Below are 23,782 nucleotides of genomic sequence, written 5' to 3'. Positions count from 1 at the left end.
TCTTGGCAAGGATGCTTTGGGTAACCAGGGGCCAGCACTGTGGTATAGTGGGTAAAGCTGCCACCTGCAGTCTCAGCATCCCATATGGGCACTAGTTCGAGTCCTGGCTGCTCTACTTCCAAACCAGTTCTCTGCTATAGCCTGGGAAAGTAGAATATGGCCCAAATTCTTGGGCCCCTGCACCCACATGGTAGACCTGGAAGAAGCTCCCGGCTCCTGATCAGCTCAGCTCTGGTTGTTGCAATCAATTGGGAAGTGAACCAGCAAACAGAAAACCTCTCTCTCTCTCTCTGCCTCTGTCTTTGCCTCTCTGTAACTCTGCCTTTCAAATAAATAAATCTTTAAAACCAAAATCCCACCAATTTGACATTTTTAAAAGTGTACTTCCCACTAAGTGAACCCTAACTATTTTTAAAGTTTCAATTCAAGTAAATAAAACAATGAACTGCCTATTTATTCTGCAAACTATAAGCATTTTACAAATATGTTTTCTAATTACCTTCAGTTCAGTGATTAAGGCCATTATCTGAGTTTATCTATCCTGCTTCATCTTCCATGTGTTAAAAAGCAGATGCTAGTGAGCAAAATTTTTAAAATACAGTGAATTCAAAGGACACCGGCAGTACTTACATGTTTCCATTCATGTAGGTAAGGAAGATATATCTTCCCATTTGCATCAACATGCTTTCCTGTTTTAATAGTCATTGAACTAGTAGGCTTAACAAAACAGATAGGGGGATTATATGGGTATGTGTCCAGCAGCCACAGGCATATTGGAATATTGTATGTGTTACCTGAGAAAGAAAGAGAAACTTCAGTTACGCTATGATTTTTCAATTATAGCTTAACAGGTAAAGAACAGAGCTATAACTAAGCAACAATTAAAAGAAACTACAAACATTAAGCTTCAAAGCTCTATTCAAGATTAGTTTTTCAAGTTTTCAGTTTGTAAAATACATTAACAGGATGAACGAGCTAACTGATCACTACTCTGCCAGTGTCTGTTTGCTGTTACAAAAAATTCTTCACAAATTATTTTTTTTTTAATTTATTTTCATTTTTATTTGAAAGGCACAAAGTTCTTCCATCTGCTGGTTCATTCCCTAAAGGCATCCAACAGCCATAGCTGGGCCAGCCTGAAGCCAAGAGCCCAGAACCCCATTTGGCTTCCCACATGGGTGGCAGGAACCCAAGTACTAAGCCGTCATCTGCTGCCTCCTAGAATGTATGCTAGCAGGAAGCTGGACTGGAAGTGGAGTAGCTGGGACTTGACCAGGCACTCTTACATGAGATACGGGTATCTAAAGACCACTGTGCCACACTCCCATCCCACAAGTTATCTTTGGGCTCCATATATTCTTTGCTATTTGACTTTTGTCATTTCTTGCTGGAAAGGAATATAGAGGAGAAATAAGAGCATGAGTTAAGGTGCCACATCAGAAAGTGATAGAATAGTATAGACTTAAAACTCCCTTGCCAAAACTTGATCCATGGGGCTGGCATTCAGTGCAGTGGGTTAAGTAAGTTATTGTTTGGGATGTCTGCATCCCCTACAGGAGTGCGGGGATTCTGGCTTCTAAATTAGCTTCCTGCTAATGGACTGACTAGGAGGCAGCAAATGATGGCCCAAGTACTTGGTTCCCACCACCCATATGTGAGACCCAGATGAGTTCCTGGCTTTAGCCTGGCCCAGTGCTGACTGTTGCAGGCATCTGGGGAGTGAACCAGCAGACAGACCTCTGTCACTCTGCCTTTCATATAAGTAAATAAACAAAATCTTAAAAACAGAAAGACCAAATCCAACTAAACAGATGCTAACTGGTATCCATTAGTTGAGCAAAGCACATGGTATGTTCATGGGAATTATTCAGAATCACTAATGTTGCTTTCTGTATTATAATGTCAATTGAGAAACGAGAATATGCTTTCAAATAATGTTTCAAAGGAACCAATGGAGTGAATTCATTCAGAATAAATCAGTCTTCTCTTGGTTTGTTGAAAGCCCAGGTCCCAGGTAATCATTTGAACCACCTAACAATTTAGATGCATTCTTTCCCCTTAGAAAGTTTCACTACATGTAAATATATCCACATAAATTTCATCTAAAAAATCAGATAGCTGTGGGATTTGGGGGTTTATTATAGTTTTATCCCAATTATTCTACAATGAACAAAAAGTACCAACAGGATATATAAGCCTAAGTTTATTTTTCTAGAATTATTTGCTTTGTGAAAATAAAGAATTCCTCATAGTAACTTAGACTTATGAACTATGCCACATGAAGAATGGCTGAGGGAGCAGACAATGTTGAGTTAAATTTTATACACACGCACACACACATAATCACCATACTTAGTTCCCTGGCCAGATTTATTTCCTGAGGGCAATGGCAAAGGCAAAGTCACTCATCTTGAATTTTACTGAACCTCCCTAAACTTATTCTATTTGCTTTATATAATGCTGCTGTTCAACTGGTTTTTTCCTCTACCTGGAATGTATACCTGGTGACAAATGGCTGACTCATTCTTGAATAGCAAGTTCTGTCTCATTTCCTCTGTGATCCTCCCATGCGGCCTAGTGTACCTCTGTAATCTCACAGCACCCCTTACATGTTCTTCTACAGCAGTTACAGAATAGTTAAATATATCTGTTATAATTTCCTCTGTTTCTCCTATTTGAGAGAGTTCTTCCAGAGAAGGTAAATCTTTACTTACTTTTTTATCTTCACAGGCCCCTGTGCCTATTGGCTTATGTATAGCAGGTACCATGGGAAATCAATGGGTATGTTATAGGGACATAGATCATGTTAGTCACAAGTAATAATTAACAAACAGAGCTTCCTAGGAACATTCTTATGAAGTTGAATGCTTCCTTATCAATGTCAACTAAGTATTCCTGCAGAGGGCAGTTGACTGTCTAACAGAGATGCATTATCCGTTATCAGTATGCATGCATATACACACACATAGAGCTCCCATTAGCTGGTTCACTCCCCAAACGCTGTAAGGGTTGAGGCTGGGGAGGGATCAAAGCTAGGATCCATGAAGGCCATGCAGATCTCCTACGTGGGTGGTAGGAACTCAATGACTTAAGCCATCATCATTGCCTCTCAGGGTCTGCATTAGCATGAAGGTGGAGTCAGGAGGTAGAGCCAGGAATTGAATCCAGTTACTCTTGACGTGGGATGTGGGCATCTGAACCACTAGGCTAAATGCATACCCCAAATAACAGCTACTTTAAAGAAAACATTTATTAATTTGAGAGGCAGAGTGACAGACTAAGAGCTCTCATCCACTAGTTTACCCTGCAAATGGCTGTAACAGCCAAGACTAGGCTGAACTGAAGCTGGGAACCAGAAACTCAATCCACATCTCCCACATGGATGGCAAGAACCCAAGAACATGAGCCATCACTGTTGCCTTCCATGGTCTGCAACAGCAGGAAGAGAGAATCAGGAGCTAGAGCTGGTGGTCACACCCAGGCATTACAATGCAGGACGCGTCTCCTAACTGGTGTCTTCACCACTAGGCCAAACATCAGCTCCACAAAGCTACTTTTTATTGTTTGTTTATTTATTTATTTATTTTTATTTATTTATTTTTTTTGACAGGCAGAGTGGACAGTGAGAGAGAGAGACAGAGAGAAAGGTCTTCCTTTGCCGTTGGTTCACCCTCCAATGGCCGCCGCGGCCGGCGCGCTGCGGCCGGCGCACCGCGCTGATCCGATGGCAGGAGCCAGGAGCCAGGTGCTTTTCCTGGTCTCCCATGGGGTGCAGGGCCCAAGCACCTGGGCCATCCTCCACTGCACTCCCTGGCCACAGCAGAGGGCTGGCCTGGAAGAGGGGCAACCGGGACAGAATCCGGCGCCCTGACCGGGACTAGAACCCGGTGTGCCGGCGCCGCTAGGCGGAGGATTAGCCTAGTGAGCCGCGGCGCCGGCCGTTTGTTTATTATATACTAGGCTCTGAGCCAGGTTGTTGGCAAATATTATCATAATTCTTATTCCCCCTGAGATATCATTATCCAAATGTTATCGATGCTCACTGATCACAAAATACAAAGAACTCACACCTAACTCTGTCCTGACATTAAATTCTTTTAGTCACTCCATCATATAGCTTCCTGTTGTTAAAAAAAAAAAAAAAGGTCTGAATAATGTAGGGAGCATTTAAGATCCCTTTGTAGTTTTAAGATTCTTTGATTCTCCGAAACATGAAATTCCTCCAGTGTACTTGGGTACTTATATTTATTTGTTGATATATCTAGGTAAAGAAGTTTTAAAAAAGGAGGGATGAGGCCAGCATCCCACAAAGGCACTGGTTTGAGACCCAGCTGCTCCTCTTCTGATCCAGCTCTCTGTTATGGCCTGGGAAAGCAGTGGAGGATGGCTCAAGTTCTTTGGCCCCTGCACCGACATGGGAGACCTGGAAGAAACTCCAAGCTCTTGGCTTCAGATCAGCCCAGCTGGCCATTTGGGGAGTGAACCAGCAGATGGAAGACTTTCATCTGCCTCTGTGTAACTCTTTCAAATAAATAAATCTTTTTTTTTTTTTTTTTTTTTTTTAAGGGACAGGTATTTGGGACAGTGGTTAAGCACTTGAGACATCTGTTTTCCATACTGGAGTCCCTGGATTTGAGTTCCTGATCCACTTCCGATTCCAGCTTCCTGCTAATGCTCACCATGAGCAGTAGAAAGTGAGCGCTCAAGTTCTTGGGTCCCTGCCACTCACACAGAAGACTCAGACTGAGTCCCTGGTTCCTGGCTTTAGTACAGTCCAGTCCCAGAGGCTGAGGGCAAATAGGGAATGAACCAGCAGGTGGAAGATCTCTGCTTTTGTTTCTCTTAAAAAAAAAAAAAAAAAAAAAAAAAAAAAAAAAAAAAAAAAAAAAAGAGAGAGAGAGAGAGAGTTGAAAATGTGAATTGCCCTGCCAAATGATGGTCAATCACGAGTTACTGTTTGGGGCAGGCACTGTGAAACAGCAAGTTAAGCTGTTGCCTGGGATGTCCTCAACCTGCATCAGGAGGCCAGTTTGAGTTCCAGCGACTGCACTTCTGATACAGTCTCTTGCTAATGTGTCTTGGGAGGTAGCAGGTGGTGGCTCAAGTGCTTGCACTGACTCCTGTCACCTATAGGGGAGAAACCCAGTTCAAGTTTCAGGTTTCTGGCTTTGACCCAGCACACCCTTGGCTATTATGAGTATGTGGAAGTGAACTAGCAGGTGGAAGATATCTCTTTCATTCTGCCTTCCAAGTAGACAGAAAACAAATAAACATTAAAAAAAAAAAAAAAAACCACACAAATAGAAGAACCCAGGAGGTAAAAATTTCTGAAAGCAACAAGAAAGTTTAATTGACTTCTACGCTAGCAATATATGAAGGGTTTCAAAAAGTACACGGCAAATGCATAGGACAAAAACTGCATGTATTTCAAAAAACTTTGCACCAAAATAAACTTTTCTTTTGAATCTATTTTCCACTAACTTTTTGAAGTTACTTTGAATTGATTATGTAATCAAAATACATCTTTACTAGAAAACTATTTACCTCTATAAGGCACAGGAATTGTCCCAGTGAGGTTCATTAGTTCTCTGGAACTGCCATCATTGAAAACTGAAAGGAAAGAACAATGATTGAATCATGAGCGTTTTGGTATAAGAGCATAAGTTACTCTTTCAGAAACACTGGCTAAAATTCATTATTGTTCTTGAAAGGGGCTAACTTCCAATGCATCATCCATTCTGTCCGGTAACAAACAATCCTTTGTTGACTCACTCAATGGGATCAGCTTTGAATGATTAAAAGAAAAGATGCTTTGAATACTTGGAAAAATGGATGTGAGTGTTATAGACCTAGTAAATAGGAGCTGTTGGTCCCCAACGAACATGATTAGAAAATGTTTAAAAGTCACTACCAAGTGATACTGTACTGAACATTAACCTAGTATCTTTATATATTCTAGAAATCCTCAGGTCTTTATCCCCATTCACTTTCATTCTCAATCCCAATGTAGTATTAAACCACAGAATCAAAAATAAGTTCTCACAAATACAGGCATGTTCTTTTAATACCACATTATCTTTTCCTATTAATAATTAGGATACATAATTTGTGTTACACTGAGTGCTATTATTTGTAAGCATGATTTGGGATTAACACTGAATCATACGGGGAAAAGGCTATAATGTGCAACAGGACACAGAACTACACAGGTGACCATGATGATTTTACTTACTGTTGGAAATAGCAAACTGCCTCAATTTATTCTGATTTTGTGTTTTTTTAAAAATACTTTATTTAAACTTGGAGCTTTGTTTATTCTAAAAGTATTTTCATAACAATGATTTAGAATTGGGCGAGCCATAAGAAGCTATACAAGATTTATTTGATAATGAAATCTCCTAGAAATCAGTTTTCACCAATCTGTTCTTTTAGCATGAAGTAGAAACTATACACTTAAAGGCCTTGGTAACATGAAGTTTTCACAGATCAAATACCATGGTACAATATGTGGAAGCAGTAAGGGAGGAAAATGAGGGGCAATCACACCCTAGGTTTGAAAGGGAACTTCTGGTTCATGTCTTGGTCGCTCAGAAAATGCAGGACTGCCTGACCACTCTTGCCACCCATTTCTCTTCACCAGGCTCTTAATGTTTCAAAGCCTTAGAGGTGAATAGAATTTAGAAGTCTCAGCCACAAAATTCAGTTCGTGGGGCCAGTGTTATGGCAGAGGGGGTTAAGCTCCTAGCTGCCCAGTGGCATCCTATATGGGTGCCAGTTTGGGTCCCAGCTGCCCCACTTCTGATCCAGCTCCCTGCTAATGTGCCTAGGGAAGCAATGGAAGATGGCCCAAGTACCTGGGCCCCTGCACCCACATGGGAGACACATGGCTTTAGGCTGGCCCAGCCCTGGTCATTGTGGGCATTTGGGGAGTGAACCAGTGTTTAAAGATCTCTCTCCCCTCCCCCTATCTCTATCTCCTTCCCTCTCCCTCTCTCTCTGTAACTCTGCCTTTTACATAAATAAATAAATCTTAAAAAACAACAACAACAACAACAACAACAAAAAAACAGTTCTTGCCTTCATAGCCAAGTAGGTAGCATGGGCTTTCCTTTGGCCCTGGCACATTAGGTGTTTTCAAGGACACAGGGTTGAGCAGATTATTTTCAGATTCAGTGTGACAAAAAAAAAAAAAAAAAAAAAAAAAAACCAAAAAAAAAAAACCTTCTGTATTCAAAAAGGGAAAACCTCCAAATGTTGTGATTTCTTACTTAAATCCCAACTTTATTTGAACAGAAAGTATAAACAAATTGCTACCTTCCTACTCACAGAATTAAAGACCATATTTAAAAAAAAAAAAAAAAAAACACTTCCATCTATAAAAAGAAAAGGATATCCAGAGTCTAGTTTTGCAAAAATGTGTTCCTAAACCACAGAGAGATGCTACTGGGGCTGGGGGGTGAAGCTTTAGCATATACTGTCCCTTCTCTTCTTGGTAGTACACAACACATCAGCATATTAAAGGCTAAGAAATCTAGCTACAAGGAAACCCTTTTAATTTAGTATAGTCCATAACTTCATATTTAACCACAGAATTCTGCCTCTAATCCCCTGAAACATTTTTCAAAATTATGTGTCTATGGATAAAACGCGGTGAAATAATGGACGAAACTATGTTTAACATCCCTTCCTACGTTTAAATTTGCATGGTTCTATAGTAGAGCATTTCTTTAATAACTTAAGAAATATATTGTTATTGCTGAATTTTGTTATTTCCTATCCCCCAACACTCTAGTCAAGTGGAGGTTTAGTCCCACAATTGAGAAATCAACAAACTTAAAAGGAAAATGGGAAAACTATGAGCATGAAAAAAAAAAAAAAGAGTAAATTCAACAGCAATGGGTATGTTTATTGCACAAACTCACCATAGGAATCCAGTACAGGTTTGAGATCTTTGTAGAGAGTAATAACATTGACAGTTTCACGTACAGTTAGGTCTCTGTATTTGTACTGAAAAGCAAAATCACACAAGAATTCAGTTTAAAATTCTATTTCCCTCTTAGCACTCAAAGAATAATGGTTTTCACTTATTATTAATATTAAAGCTGAAAGAACTGCAACAGCTTTCTCCAGCTGAACCCTTCACTGAAGTTACCTTCATTTTACTTTAGTTCTTCTAACTTAAAAGGCCTTCCAGTAATCAAATTTTTTATTTATTTATCTGAAAGGCAGCGTGACAGTGAGAAAAGGAGAAAGAAAGAGCCCTTCCATCTGCTGGTTCTCTCCTCAAATGGCTGCAATAGCCAGGGCTCGACCGGGCCAAAACCAAGTGCCAGGAACTCCATCTGGGTCTCCCAGTGGGTGGCAGGGACTCAAGTACTTCAGCTAGCATCTGCACTTCCAGGGGCATTAGCTGAGAGGTGTTATCAGAGCAGAGCAGCCAGGACTCAAACCAACACTCCCCTATGGGATGCAGGTGCCCAAGAGGTGACTATCCGCTGTGCCACACACCTGCCCCTAAAAGAATGCTGATCATTTTCAAAGAGCTAGATTACATTCCTCCCCAGCTTCTTTAAGAGTACCAGACTCCCCTTTGGCCAGTAAATATCTCTTTTCTCCTGAAGCGGCAGCACTTACTCTAGAATCTACTTTACAATGCATCATTTACTGCATGAGGGGAATTCAAAAAGTTCATGGAAATTTTGCATTATATTTTAATTCTATTTTTTTCCATGAACTTTCAGAAGTGTAGCTTATAGTATTTTTCAACTCACCTTGTATCACTCCCCTCCAGGAGAATTAGCAACCTGGTCTACACACTCCTGGCAGGAGATAGGGAGCCCTGAGCATCACCAGATCAAAGTGTACTGAAGTTCAACAGCTGACAAGCACCGTGTATGCACACAAAGATTTCTAACAGTTTTCAGTGCTTCTCTCTCAATGTGGAGCAGTCACCTATTCTAGTAAGGTTCCAATAGGCAAGTCAGAGGTCAAGGAACTAACAAGTCAAGCAGTTAATGAGGAACAGAAGAAAACTTCTAAAAAGAACTAGCATGAGTAACTTCAAGGAGGTACTGTGTTCATGAAGCAAAAGCTCTTAAGGAACAAACACACTCAGATGTAAAAAATGTGGGAACAAACACATAACACTGACTTAGAACAGACAGAAGGATTAGTTTATAAAGCCAAAGAAATCTTACAGAGCCAAAGAGTGATAGAGAACAAGAGAGAAAATACAAGAAAAATCAGAGGGTAAATCCAGGACACCTACTCAGAGGCATCTCTTCAGAATTTCTGGTCCTCCCTTACTCTGTAGCACCAATTCTTCCATGCTATGAGAACAGTTCCTTTAGCATACAAACTCTTATTTGTCCCATCTTGTTCACATCATCAAACCCACTACTGAACTCTTGTCCCTCCAGTTATCACCACAGTTCTCCCAGTTCCTTTTATCAGAAAAGCTTGTGCAATAAGCTGCTTACACTTGCTGTCTTTGATCATTCTCTTCCTATGCTTTTTAAAACTTTTTGTTAAGGAAAATTACATTTCCAAAGGTAAAGAGAATAATATAATGAATACCCTCAATCCAACAGCCGGCAGCCAATCATTTAATCTATAACCCCACCAACTTTTCCATCCTGTGGTATTCGGAAGTAAATAACATATGCTATCTTTAAAAGATAATAACTTTTAAAATGCTACAGTATACTAAGATAAACATTAATGCTTTAATATCAAATACCCAGTATTTTCCTTTTTTTTTTTAAAGTTTCTTTGACTCAGGATCCAAATAATGTTCATATTTTACAATATTAAAGCATTCTTAAAATTTCTTTCACCATATAGATTCTCTCACCCACCTCTTTTCTTATAGCTTTATTGAGCTGTAACTCACACGCCACATAACTCAACATTTCAAGTACACAGTTCAATGTCTTCCAGTCCACTCAGCATTACGCAACCACTACCACAGTTTCAGAACATTTTCAATGCCCCCAAAAGGAACCAATACCCTTCTGCAATCATCCCACATGGCATCTGCCCCTTCCTCACCCTAGACAACCACTTACCTACTTTCTGGCTCTATAGATGTGCCTTTTCTGAACATTTCATATAAATAAGATTATACAGTATGTGACTTTTATGACTTTTTTTTTTTTATTTTATCTTTGACAGGCAGAGTGGACAGTGAGAGAGAGAGACAGAGAGAAAGGTCTTCCTTTTGCCATTGGTTCACCCTCCAATGGCCGCCGCGGCTGGCGCACCACACTGATCCGATGGCAGGAGCCAGGTGCTTCTCCTGGTCTCCCATGCGGGTGTAGGGCCCAAGCACTTGGGCCATCCTCCACTGCACTCCCGGGCCATAGCAGAGAGCTGGCCTGGAAGAGGGCAACCGGGACAGAATCCGGTGCCCCGACCAGGACTAGAACCCGGTGTGCCGGCGCCGCAAGGCAGAGGATTAGCCTAGTGAGCCACGGCACCAGCCCTAACTTCTTTCATTTAGTGTTTTTAAGGTGCATCCATGGTGTAGTATATATTTCAGTTCTTCATTTCTTATCAGTGAATAATCTTGGTAAAAGATTATACCACATTTTGCTCAGTTAATAAATAGTCAAGTGTTGGGCTCACTTCCATTTTTACCCCCCTGGTCTCTGCTTGTTGAAGAAACCTGTTCACTGGTCCTACAGAGGCTCCCACAGTTTGGAATCTACTAACTGCATCTCCTTGGTATAGTTCAATATATCTTACTGTGGATTAGTAGTTGAATTCATAAGTTATGGTCATCTGTGTAATTTTTATATTTTTGGATTTTCTGACAGATTTGTTGTGGATGCAAAGGAAAAAAAATATCAAGTCAAACTTCAAGGGTTTTGACCAGGAAGGGAGTATATATAAAAATATATTTTCCACCCACTTTACTAAAATTGCTCATTTAGGTCACCAATAACTGTCACATGATTTGCAATGGCCAATTCTGTTTTTGTCTATCAGCGGTATTTGACGAAACTGATTCCTTCCTCTTAAAAAATGTTCTTCATTAGATTTCCAGAACACCAATGCTTGGTTTCATCCTCTCTGGCTACTCTTTCTCAGCTTCTTTGCTGATTCTTTCTCTTCTAATCAATTAACATTGAACCCTAGGGCTCAGTCCATAGTGCTCCTATCTTTCTAAACTTAATCATTTGGTGATCTCCCTTGTTTTTGTGTTTTTGTTTTTGTTTTGTTTTTTCTTTTAAGATTCATTTATTTATCTATCTGGGGGTCAGTGCTGTGGCATAGCGGGTAAAGCCACCACCTGCAGTGCTGGCATCCCATATGAGCACTGGTTCGAGTCCCAGCTGTTCCACTTCTGATCCAGCTCTCTGCTATGGCCTGGGAAAGCAATAGAAGATGACTGAAGTCCTTGGGCCCTGCACCTGCATGGAAGACCCGGAGAAAGCTCCTGGCTTCACATCAGCACAGCTCCAGCCGTTGTGGCCAATTGGGGAGTGAACCAACGGATGCAAGACCTCTCTCTCTCCACCTCTCTGTGTAACTCTTTCAGATAAATTAAAAAAAAAAAATTATTTATTTATTTGAAAGGCAAAGTTAGAGATAGACAGAGAGAGAGAGAGAGAGAAAGAGATTCCATCCACTGCTTCACTCCCCAAATGGCTGCAACTGTCAGTGCTGGGCAAGGCTGAAGCTAGGAGCTTCTTCTGGGTCTCCCAGTGGGTACAGGGGCCCAAGTACTTGGGCCATCCTCTGCTACTTTCCTAGGCACATTAGCAGGGAGCTGGACTGCAAGTGGAGCAGCCAGGACTCCAACCAGAGCCCATATGGGATGCCGGTGTTGCAGCTGGCTGTTTTACCTGCTATGCCACAATGCCAACCTCTCCCTTGTGGTTTTAAATACCATATAAATCTTGGAAACTCCACGATTAAAATTTTGTAGGCTGAACCTGTTTCAATTCCAGATACTCATAGTAATCTCCTTTATTCAGTTTCCGTTACCTGGAGTCTAAAAATATTAAATGGAAAATCCCAGAAATGTCATTCATTAGTTTTAAAATGTGTGCCGTTCTACGTAGCATGATAGCATAATGAAATCATGTGCTGTCCAGCTCTGTCCAGCATATCCGCTCTGTATACACTACCCACCTTTTAACTGTTTAGTAGCCACCTTGGTTATCTGACTGACTGTAGCAATGCTTGTGTTCAAGTAACTTGTTTTACTTAATGGCCTTAAGGCACAAGAGAAGAGACACTGGCATTAATACTGAAGTGCATTATTTTTGTTTTTTAAACATTTTTTAAAGATTTACTTATCTATTTGAAAGGCAAAGTTACACAGAGAGAGAAGGAGAGGCAGAGAGAGCAAGCAAGCGAGGTCTTCCGTCCACTGTTCACTCCCCAGATGGCCGCAACAGCTGGAGCTGGGCTGATCTGAAGCCAGGAGCCAGGAGCTTCTTCCAGGTTTCCTGTGCAGGGGCCCAAGGACTTGGGCCATCTTCCACTGCTTTCTAAGGCCACAAGAAAGAGCTAGATTGGAAGTGGAGCAGCCAGGACACGAACTGGCACCCATATGAGATGCTGGCATTGCAGGTGGTAGCTTTATCTGCTACATCACAGCACCGGCCCTGCAGTGTATTGTTTTAATGGTTCTACCTTATTATTGTTGTGGTTAATCTCTTATTATGCCCAATTTATAAACTTTATCATAGATATAAGAAAACACATAGAACATATAGGTCTTGACACTATTCACAGTTTCCAGTATCTACCAGGGGTCTTAGAACTTGTCTCCCTAGAAAAGAGGAGAATACTATCTATCCAATTACCAATGTGACATCTCCACTTGGATAATTAATGAATGGCAATTTGAACATGAATTGAACTTCTTACCTTCCCTCCAAATGTACTTTCCTGCATCTTCCACATACAAGTACATGAGTGTATACACGCGCACACACATACATATTCCTCCTTCTAGCTGCTCGGGCCAAAAACCTGGATACTATTCTTGATGCCTTTCCTTTGCATCCACGGCACATCTGTTAGAAAATCCTGCTAACTGTACTTTCAAAATATATCTAGAAGGGCCGGTGCTGTGGCATAATGGGTAAAGCCTCCGCCTGCAGTGCCGGCATCCCATACGGGTGCTGGTTCTAGTCCCAGCTGCTCCTCTTCCAGTCCAGCTCTCTGCTGTGGCCCGGGAGGGCAGTAGAAGATGGCCCAAGTCCTTGGACCCTGCACCCGCATGGGAGACCAGGAAGAAGCTCCTGGCTCCTGACTTCAGATCAGGGCAGCTCTGGCTGTTGCAGCCAATTAGGGAGTGAACCATCGGATGGAAGACCTCTCTGTGTAACTCCAACTTTCAAATAAATAAATAAATCTTTAAAATATATATATATATTTATCTCCACAGCTAACAGTTTTTGTCTAAGCCAAGGGCACCTCTCATCTAGATGAAATTGCAAGTCTCTTTAAGGGATCTGCACACTTAACCCCTGACAGTCTAATACCAGCTGGAGTAATATATTAATTCAAAAAGTTCATGGAAAATAGAATTAAGTAGGTATATTTTGGTGCAGTTAGAAAACCACACACATTTTTCATAATATACATTTTGCATGAACTTTTTGAAGACCCCTCTTGCGCATAATTTCAAAATTTTCTGTACCAAAATAAACTTATCTTTCAATTCCATTTTCCCACGAACTTTGTGGAATCCTCTGGTACCGTTAAAACACATCAGAGGCTTCCTATGAGACTGCAAGGAAATGCCAACGTCTTTCCAAGGTCCTGCAATGCCCTCCAAAACCTCCCACACCATCCACAGGCAAGGTCTGAACCCAGCCCAACTTCCCTCCTCGCTCTGTGCAGCCTGGCCACCCTACCCACCTTTGCGTTCTTCCACCAGGCGTGACAAACCTCTCTCTCTCTGTACTTGTTTTTCCTTCTTCCTGGAAGGTTCTTACTGCACACTGTTCCAAAGTGTGTTTCCTTATCTCTTTCAGGGTTCTGCCCAAACAGCTCTTCCAAGAAAGGCCTTCCTTTACTAGCTGGTATAAGACTACAAGCCATCCCTTTTCACCATCCTAGCGCTCGTCTCTCTTCTGCTTGCTCTTCTTTAAAGCACTCGTCACTTTTCAGCGTGGTAGTTAATGTACTTATGTACTTTTTGCTGGTTTATTACCTTCCATGATAATTTAAACTCCAGAAGTGTAGTGATTTGTGTTTTATTTATTTTGTCTGATTGCTCACTGTGGTACACCTAGAATGTAAAAAGGCATGAGGTACGATCGTTAACCTGTCAGCTCTCTTCTACAGACTTAACAGTGACTCCTCCTAGGCAGGGGTGGGGGAACATCAGCCCAGGGCCGCAAAATCATTTGGCCTGGTTCTGCCAAAGCAACCGCAGGTGGGACTCAACATTCAATACACCTACGGCAGGCTAACTTTTAAGTTGATCATTTTGTATGGCCCGTGAATGCTGCTAGAAATATCCCATGGCCCTTGGCAGAAAAAAAGTTCCGCACCCCAGTATAGGAATAACATAGATACACTAGTAAGAAAGAACACGAGAGTTTTCTGCATGAACAGTCCGAAGTATGAGGGTACTTCAAAAAGATCGTAGAAAAATGGAATTAAAAGTTTATTTTGGTATACAAAATACTGTTTTTCGTGAAGTAATATATAACTGTTACAACAGAGACCTTTACCTGAGTCACAATCTTCTCTAATTCCCCCAAAACCTGCTCTATAATTAACGATAACTACTCTACCAAAGAAAATCAAGAGGTCCCACAGATAGGTTCAGACAACCTAACCACATGAGTTTAGAAAAACTGTCGGTGTCTCTTTGGAGGTTACCTGGTCTTCAGTCAAGAGGAGGACGATTTTTACCAGAAAATGGCTTTTTTATTTAAGTACGTTTTTTTATTTAAGTACGTTTCACTAGAAGTTGAAACCTGCTGAAACAAACTATTTCTATCATTCTTGCTTTGACCGTGTATCTAAAGCTAACCCTTTTAAAAGAAAAATCAACTCTCAACCACTTTATGAGTACGTACGTCTTCCATTCACCTCTGGTCAATTATGTTATACGGGCATCCGGTGACCCATTAGAAAGGCTCAGCAAAATAAATCACAGCTTTAAACTATAAGACGCCTAACTGCTTCGTAACAAACAATGACACCGCTCTTGAGTTGTGAAGGCCGTGAATTAAGCTCAAAGTTAACAAACCCGCACCCTAAGAGGCATACGACCAACAGCAGTCGCTGCTAGCCAACTCCCGACGCGGCGATGGGATTCTATTGATTTCACCTGGGGCGAGGCGGGACGGCTCCCCTGGCTCCCGTGCAGCTTTAACGCAGCCGATGCAGCCCGCGATTCTGTGCTGAGCCGCGTGGGCACTGCACGACGGAAAAGGCCACAATCTCTAGGGGCCACTACGGAGGGGCTGAGGCCGTCAGACCCCCGCGCCGGGACAGGTACGACTCTCCCCTCCTCCGCCCCGAGTGTGTGTGTGTGTAAACGCTAGCACGAAAACTACAGTGCCCCACAGTCAGCTCCAAACTCTCCCGGACAGACAAGGGCGGGCGGCAGGTGGCAGGCAGCCTCGCTCCCCGCCTTTGTTGACTGTCGCCGCGCCCCCCGCCCCTCCCCAACCTTCCCTGGCTCGGGAGCGGGCACTCCGAGGCGACAGCTCGGGGCGCCGGGCCGTGGGGGCGGCGGAGGGCTGCGCTGGGGCTTCCGGCCCGCTCGGGAGGCTGGCTGGGCCGGACCGGTTGGGTCCGGACCGGGCGCGGAAGGGAGTAGTGGGTGCGCGCGGGACGGCGAGCGCGGCGTCGCGACCTCACCTTGGACACCATTTTCTTGAGCTGGCTCTCCGACACCGCCATGACGGCCACTGCGCGACTCCCGTCCCTGCAGGCAGAGGGTCAGCCGCTCCGGGGCTGCCCCAGGTTGCCCCAGACAATCGCAAACCGAGCGGCCAGCCCCCTACCCGCGCCTCTAATAACAGGAAGTCAGCACCACCAGGCACTTCCGCTTCCCTCACGTCACTTCCGAGGCCGCCGTCCTGCGGAGAAGGGTGGCCGCGGTCCTGCGGAGGGTGAACGCCCTGCGGACTCGCGGCCCCTGGGCCGGCGGCTTCCGACCAGCCGACCCACAGCGTCCTAGAGCCGGATCCCAGAGATGAGAGCCAGCCTGTTCCGAGGGTGGAATCTGGGGCCGGGATGAGAGTGGTGGGTATTTCACAGTCGCCCTTAGACTTAAGGAAACAGGTGCAGGGCGGACAAGAGGCACCAGCGGCATGCGAATGAGCCCTAACGACTGACTCATCAAGTGGAACTTGCCCCGGTGATTGTAGTAAATAAGCGCACTACGAGCTCGGGCTTACATTTTCTCCAACTCTGAGAGGTTTGCATTAGGTGATGCCCGCGGTTTCTCTGATTATCAGGCGACTCCCCTCTCCCACCCTAAAGTCCTTCATACTGCACCCACAAAGGCAAAGTGTAGCGTTGTTCTTTCTCAGGAACAAAGCGATTTCTTCTGCAGGACACTTTCCTCCCCAGACATAAACGATAACGTAGCTACCTTGCGTGTGTTTTGTACTACTAGCCTGTCCACCGAGACCTTGAGGGCGGGATTATCTTCAGATCCTCGTCGCCTTGTACAGTGCAAGAGCAGGTATTCGATCTTAACTGCTACTTCCCATAAAACTTCATCATAGTGACTCGTATTATTACCCCACACCACTGCCAGTTTTTTAAGCACACTGTCGTAGTAGATCTTGGGTTTGATGGCGTGAAGTATGATAGTTTGCACGATTTTAGTAGAGCACTAACGAGAATAAGGCTGTGGTATTGATCCCCTTGGAAGGTCCACTAAGAGAACCTGATTGAAAACACGTGGAAGCATCACCATAAACTCCTGCCAAAACACACTGTCCCAATGGATACATTTTGGAAAACTCTGTTGGTTAAGCCTACAGCTCCGGTCAAAGCAAACTATGGGTCAGTCTATCCTTCCATTGCATCTGCTGTTTTGTTACTTTAAAGGCATGATTTCAAACTGGTCTTAAAGCCACAGCTTACTCAGGAAAACCCTCAACAAGAGCAATTCCACTCTTACGAATTGGAGGAGCACCAGGGAATGTATTGTTTTTAAAAGTTTGAAAATGATGTTTGAAATGCAGAACGTCCTGAGTGCTGTATGAACTGTATGAAAAGAAATTTCTGCTTAATCTGAATAAAATTTTCTCTTAATAAATCAGGCATCATCTGGTGATTTTAAAATCAAAGTTTATTTTATTCATTATTCTTGATAGGTAAGGACACACATGTATATTGAAAAAGAAAATATATATACTCTGCTACAATATAAAAAAGCATTTTAATCCAAGCCCCATTAAAAATCATAACAAGAGGCACTGCATCATTTTAGAAAAATGAAGAAGTTAAAGTTAATAAAAGCATTATCAATGTCAAATTATCACCAAACCATAGTGAGGTGGTGGTGATGGTGATAGTACAGTTTCTTATAACATGGGACTGACAACATGATTGCTAATACTTAACACTCGAGAAATATCATAAAGAAAATTATTTCTATAGTATGACCTTATGGAGGGTAAGGAGGTAGGGACTGCTATTCATCTTTGGATATTCAGATTCTAACACAGCACCTGGAATAACAGTAAGTGTTCAGTAAGTGTATTTACATGTTCCTTTTATAATTAACAGTAAATTCTTAGTAATTCATCTGTTATACTACAATATTTTGTAGTTGGGTTACTGATCAAGAAATACTTGCATATCGGATACTAGAAAGTAGTTTTAAAAAATGCAAGTTGGGGGGCCGGTGCCGTGGCTCACTTGGTTAATCCTCCACCTGCAGCTCATGAGCTCTGGGTTCTAGTGCCAGTTGCTCCTCTTCCAGTTCAGCTCTCTGCTGTGGCCTCGGAAGGCAGTGGAGGATGGCCCAATTGCTTGGGCTCCTGCACCAGCATGGGAGACCAGGAGAAGGCACCTGGCACCTGGCTCCTGTCTCCTGGCTCCTGACTTTGGATCAGCGTGGCTCCGGCAGTAGCAGCCATTTGGGGAGTGAACCAACAGAAGGAAGACCTTTCTCTCTGTCTCTCTCATTGTCTATAACTCTACCTGTCAAATAAATAAATAAAAATCTTTAAAAAAATGCAAGAAATGGTTCTTTCAGTTACACTTTGCTGTTTCAAACAGAAGTTTTATTACAGCAACACCAAAATAACCTGTGTATTGAAATGTCCAAGGTTTTTCTTCAGCTAACTTTGGTGTGAATCTTTCCAAGTATACTAAATGTTTTTCTAAACATGGAGTATTGAATTTCACCTCTCTACGGCTGAAGTTCATCACTGTATGCATTTTTTTAAGGATTTATTTTTTTTTATTTGACAGGCAGAGTTACAGAGAGAGGTAGAGACAGAGAGAGAGTTCGTCCATCTACTGGTTCACTCCCGAAATGGCCACAACTGCCGGAGCTGCGCTGATCCGAAGCCAGGAGCCAGGAGCTTCTTCCAGGTCTCCCATGTGGGAGCAGAGGCCCAAGCAGCTGGGCCATCTTCTACTGCTTTCCCAGGCCATAGCATAGAGCTGGATCAGAAGAGGAGCAGTCAGGAATAGAACCATCATCCATATGGGATGCCAGCGCTTTAGGCCAGGGCGTTAACCCGCTGAGCCACAGTGCCGGCCCCCTACTGTATGCATTTTTATACTAGGTCAGCATTAGATTGAATATTTCTTCTCTACCTAGGATGTGTCTGCCCTTATAAACCACCTGTCTCTTACCTTCTTGACCAGGTTTGCATTCACCTATCACACGCTTTCAAAACACCTTGCAGTCAGGTGCGCATGCGATGCAGCGGTTGAAGCCGCCTCTCAGGACGCCCATAACCCATATCAGACCGCTAGTTTGAGTCCCAGCTACTCTGCACCAGCAGCCCATTCCTGCTAATGCACCTGTGTGGGAGCAGATGCGGGCTGAAGTACTGGGTTCCTGCCACTCGTATAGGAGAACCACATAGAGTTCCTGGCTCCTGGCTTCAGCCTGGCCCAGCCATGGCTATTGCAGGCATCTGGGAAATGAACCAGCAGATGGAAGATCTCGCTCGCTCTCTCTCTCCTCTGTCATTCTGCCTTTCAAATAAATAAATTAAAAAAAAAAACAAAACTTGGACTTCTTGACAGCTCTTATTAATTTTCAATTGTACATTTACTTGTGAGATGTGATTACCATACCTCCTATACTAGATTGTAAGGACCATGAGGGCTTGTTCCTAGTCCAGGTATGTTCACCATTAGTGCCTGGTATACAACAGGCTACAAAAACTAGCTGAATGACTAAATAAACACCTACTCATTGAATACACCTCTCTGCCATTTGCTGAGGACAGGTCTGGGAAGCCAGGGAATCAATCAATCTTAAAAAAAAAAAAAGTAAAGTAAGCCCCTAAATGAGAATGGAAGTAATGCACAGAACCCCAACTTCAGTGTCTTGTAAGAACCATTTTGATGGTTAGGCCTTTTCTCCCTTTTAGTGTCTAGAAAAAGTAGGGGTTGTACAGATAAGCGCCCCACAACTGCCAGGAGATTCAGGGCACTTACCAGACCTGTTTCCTCCTCTATAAAATGATGATGATAATATTCTTTTACCTTCGATCCAATAAAATAATGAAGTGCTCATCACACTGCATGGTGTATGAGAAGTGCTGATGTTAGCTGTTACAATCAGCTGCAACTACAGATGTATGTCACAACAGTAAGAATATGCTGCCTTTCACATATAAAAATATTGCCACTGGGGCCCATCACCAAAGCATATGTGCTCTGAATCTTTTTTTCTGGAATGGTTAAAGGAGTCTCTCAGATCCACGAGTCCATCTAACCCCTCTCTCTTAAGACTAGTGGTTTTTTGAAGGCTTTATGTTTTGGATTTAAAGTAAACTGACTTTCACTGATAATTTATTTCCACTAAAAATTACACATTTCTTTATGTTTCTACCAGTAGCATAATAAGTTTACGAGATGTTGGAGATATTATATAGCCCAGGAGGAGGCCCCACTGGAAAGTCAATTATGTATACTTTATATATTAAATATGTTCACTTTTATCTTTTGCTATTTTAAAGTGCATATGTGGGGAGCAAACCGGACTAGACTGTTACTGGAATTAAGACTTATTCTATGCATCTGCTCTCCCACAATATGGCGCTGGGAGAGAAGTAAACAGCTTCCGCACAGCTGCCTCCAGTTCAACCAATTAACTGTAGGACTTGCTCCTGATTGGAGAGCAGCGTACTCGGCGTGTGGGCAGCCGAGTTGGGATTGGCGGAGGAGGACTATAAAGGAGGAGAGAGACGGCATGCACGAGGAACATCTATGGGGAACATCTAAGGGAACCCGTGCAGCCCCCGAGAGAACCGGCCGGCGGTGTGCCGCTCCCCTGCGGAAGTGGGGAATGCGGCCAGGGGGAACTGCCCTTCCACGGAGGTGGAAGGGATAGTAGCCAACCCGGGAAGAACCAGCAGCGAACCCGGGGAGGGCCGAGCAGACGAAAAGAACAGCGCAGGGTCCTGTGTCGTTCCTCCACGAAGACGGGGAGCGACATAATGGTGCCGTGACTCGGATATGAAGCCTAGGCAGGGCTTAGTGTCGTTCCTCCACGAAGAGGGGGAGCGACATGCATATAAAGTTATTTCCCAGTATTTGGTAGCTAATGATTTTGAAGAAGAAAAATAAAATGCTTTGTCATTACTAGCAGCTGTAGGTTCCAAAGGAAACATTACTACATTGAGCTGTGGATCCTCTAAATGTACACCTAGCACAGATTTTGTACATCTATACCAGGTCTTCAGCTTACCATGTTTATTATAAATGCCAAAGAACAATCTTTTTTTAAAAATGTATTACTTTCAAAATACTTCCAAAGTGCTAGACGTGCTTTGAGTTTAGGATATACAATTTAAAATCATGCACACTGCAGATGAGTGTTCATCCCTGCTGCAGGTTTACAGAATGGAAGATTATCTCAAGAACCCCAAAGAAAGTTAGATTTTTCCCCCGGTCCTTATTTGACTCCTTAAGGATTCAAATTACAAAGCTATTCAAAAAACCGTCTACCTTAACCAAGCAGTTTGTAAGGATAAGTGGTGAGATACACATGTTCTCAAACCTGTTGTCAATGTGTTAGCAAAATTACATGGGCTTCCCTTACAGTTAACAGCACTTGAGAATCAAAATTTTAACTGTTGTTGGAGATCATGGATTGAAGACGCGCTGTTCCTGAGTTTTTCAGTCACCATGTCTTCTGTCATTGTGGTTTTAATGACTTCAGATACTCCATTGCTTCCAAGGGTGCAGGGCAAACTTAAAAATACATCATTATTTATATTATAATATCCCTGAAATGAAAAAACACAAATACACAGCTGGATTACTCCAAAAAAGTTAATAATATAAAAATGCATATTTTGTTTTTCTAGTCCTAGTACAAAGTGATATAAAAGTTGAACTTAAAATTTTTTTTGCATGTATTCATTTATTTTCTAAACTCAAGTCATTGTTTCAGAAAATTTTTGAGAGGAGGATCTTGGTCAAAGACACCTCCTTTGTGGGAAAGTAGGCTTGCCCCTTGCAACACAGGGAGCAGGTTGGGGGCTAAGAGACAGAGTGGATTCCTTGGGGAGGGGCATGTCATGGGCTCTGTGTGCCAAAACAGTAACCTCTAAGTTTTCCTTCCCGTGGTGCATCTTAGCTATATTTCAGAGATTTTACACTTTGAGTAAAGTGGAGAGGCAGGCTGATGACCAGCTGAGGCCGGGTGGTATGTCATGCTGGGGTGATCTGGCTGGCTGAGTGATAAATGACCATGGGAAGAAGTTTAAGGAATGTACAAACACTTCTTGGGGATTTCCCTAAATTACATGTGGGTGAGGGGGCAACTTGGTAGAAGCCAGAAGTCCAGATTTGCATAACTAAGCAGGATAGCGTTTAGATGAAACTGAACCCTTTCACATGTTACCATAAAAGCTGGTGACATTGAAAACACCTGGGTTAGAGTGAACACTTTTACTCCTTTTATATTATTCACATGAAAGTTTAAAATATGAGTAGAAAATGAGAATAGCAATTACCTTTGCCAAAATTGATACAGAATGCACTTTCTTTTTATCCCTTACAATACTATCAACCAGGTCAGCCACTGACAGTCCCACAGACCAGGATCTTTGACCTTTCACCCTTAAGAGTTCCATGGCTCTAGGTTACCAAAACAAAACAAAACAAAACAAAAACCTCAGAAAATGCACAAAATATGCACACTTAGTTCTGTTTAAGGTATTAACTAGATGCTTTTCTGATACAGAAAAGAGTTATACAGTATTTGTTAGGAAAGCTTGTAAATAGTCTAATGATTACTTAAGTTTTTCTTAAGATGTTAGGCAGTTCACAGGGAGAAACTATACGTGGCCTGATAACATAAAAAGATGCTCACAGCCATCAATATTTAACTAAATATGAATTAAAACTATAAATACCAGTTTTATTTATCAAAACTGCTGAAAATTAAAAGGACTAGTAACTAATTTTGGAGAAGGTATAAGCAGGCAGTCCCATAATTGTTATTGAGACTGTAGACTAATCTAACCTCTTAGGAAAATCTGGCAACATCTGATCTAGAAATTCCCCTTCTATGCATTTATCTTACAGTGGCAGGCTCAAATGTGCAAACAAACACACAAAAGCATGTCTAGGCCGGCGCTGTGGCTCAATAGGCTAATCCTCCGCCTTGCGGCACTGGCACACCGGGTTCTAGTCCTGGTTGGGGCGCCGGATTCTGTCCCGGTTGCCCCTCTTCCAGGCCAGCTCTCTGCTATGGCCCGGGAGTGCAGTGAAGGATGGTCCAAGTCCTTGGGCTCTGCACCTGCATGGGAGACCAGGAGAAGCACCTGGCTCCTGGCTTCAGATCAGTGCGATGCGCCAGCCATGTCGCGCCTGCCGCGGCGGCCATTGGAGAGTGAACCAACGGCAAAAGGAAGACCTTTCTGTCTCTCTCTCTCTCACTGTCTACTTTGCCTGTCAAAAAAAAAAAAAAAAAAAAAGAGCATGTCTACTCTATTTGGAAACAACTCAGCAAAAGAGGCCTGGTTAAATAAATCACTACCAAATGTAATATTACATAGCTCTTAAAAAGAAAAAGGTAGATTTACCTGTACAATATGGAAAGACAACCAACATTTACCATAAAGGAAATGACTCAAGCTGCAACATGGTATGAACAGCCATAAGTATATTGTAAAAATAATAAAAAATGGTAATATGTTTATAGAAGCACTGAAAAAAGTTTTGGACATGTAGACACTAAACTGCTACCGGTGATTATCTCTGGAAGATGGAATTACACAAGCTTTTTCCTTTCCACTTTATAGATATTTCAGTATTTGAAATTTCATAAGTATACATTCTTTTTGTAAATAATCAAAAAGGTACAAAAATATTTAAATGTATTCCTTTTAAAAACTAAATGTCATAATCAGATTAGAATATACTACATATATCACATACTACTCAGTAAGAGAACATTCTTTCCACTTGTTATATTCTAAAACCATAAGCTGAAGGTTTAGAAAGCTAAAAATCACCACCACCAGATTTCAGGAAAAATCTATGTGATGACGAAATGATAAATGGCATGAAAACACAGAGTATGCAGCATCCAACCTGTGGGGTGCAAACTCCTGGAAGGCCTCCAAATAATGGAAAA

At 42.4% G+C, this 23,782-nt stretch overlaps 2 protein-coding genes and 1 long non-coding RNA gene across 5 annotated transcripts in view; 1 reads left to right on the top strand and 2 right to left on the bottom strand.

The window, feature by feature from the left end:
* The window catches only part of TSG101 (tumor susceptibility 101), a 44,931-nt gene extending 28,879 nt beyond the window's left edge, over nt 1–16,052 (bottom strand). The window contains exons 1-4 of the mRNA XM_002721366.5: nt 15,844–16,052; nt 7,923–8,007; nt 5,545–5,610; nt 631–794 (exon numbers count right to left, since the gene is read on the bottom strand). Coding sequence (XP_002721412.1) covers nt 631–794; nt 5,545–5,610; nt 7,923–8,007; nt 15,844–15,885 — 357 coding nt within the window. The 5' untranslated portion in view covers nt 15,886–16,052. The remainder of the gene's footprint in view (nt 1–630; nt 795–5,544; nt 5,611–7,922; nt 8,008–15,843) is intronic.
* Nucleotides 16,044–18,835, top strand: LOC103352454 (uncharacterized). Of its 2 annotated transcripts, none has more exons than XR_519919.4 (3): nt 16,044–16,230; nt 16,607–16,675; nt 18,823–18,835. It is a non-coding gene; the product is annotated as an uncharacterized lncRNA (long non-coding RNA). The 2 variants fall into 2 exon arrangements; XR_011388095.1 differs by lacking the exon at nt 18,823–18,835 and adding an exon at nt 17,047–17,176.
* A 2,029-nt stretch (nt 18,836–20,864) lies between these two features.
* The window catches only part of UEVLD (UEV and lactate/malate dehyrogenase domains), a 55,663-nt gene continuing 52,745 nt past the window's right edge, over nt 20,865–23,782 (bottom strand). The window contains exons 11-12 of one of the 2 annotated variants that reach the window (XM_008275125.4): nt 22,155–22,278; nt 20,865–21,422 (exon numbers count right to left, since the gene is read on the bottom strand). In XM_008275125.4, the coding sequence (XP_008273347.2) occupies nt 21,255–21,422; nt 22,155–22,278 (292 nt within the window). In that variant the 3' untranslated portion in view covers nt 20,865–21,254. Of the gene's footprint in view, nt 21,423–22,154; nt 22,279–23,782 lie in introns of those variants that run through there. The other variant, XR_007914708.2, reaches the window with a different exon arrangement.

Source organism: Oryctolagus cuniculus, chromosome 1 (assembly GCF_964237555.1).
Source record: "Oryctolagus cuniculus chromosome 1, mOryCun1.1, whole genome shotgun sequence".
NCBI classification, from domain to species: domain Eukaryota; kingdom Metazoa; phylum Chordata; class Mammalia; order Lagomorpha; family Leporidae; genus Oryctolagus; species Oryctolagus cuniculus.
The sequence above is the reverse complement of the archived record's forward strand: the minus strand, read 5'-3'. Positions and strand labels throughout refer to the sequence as shown.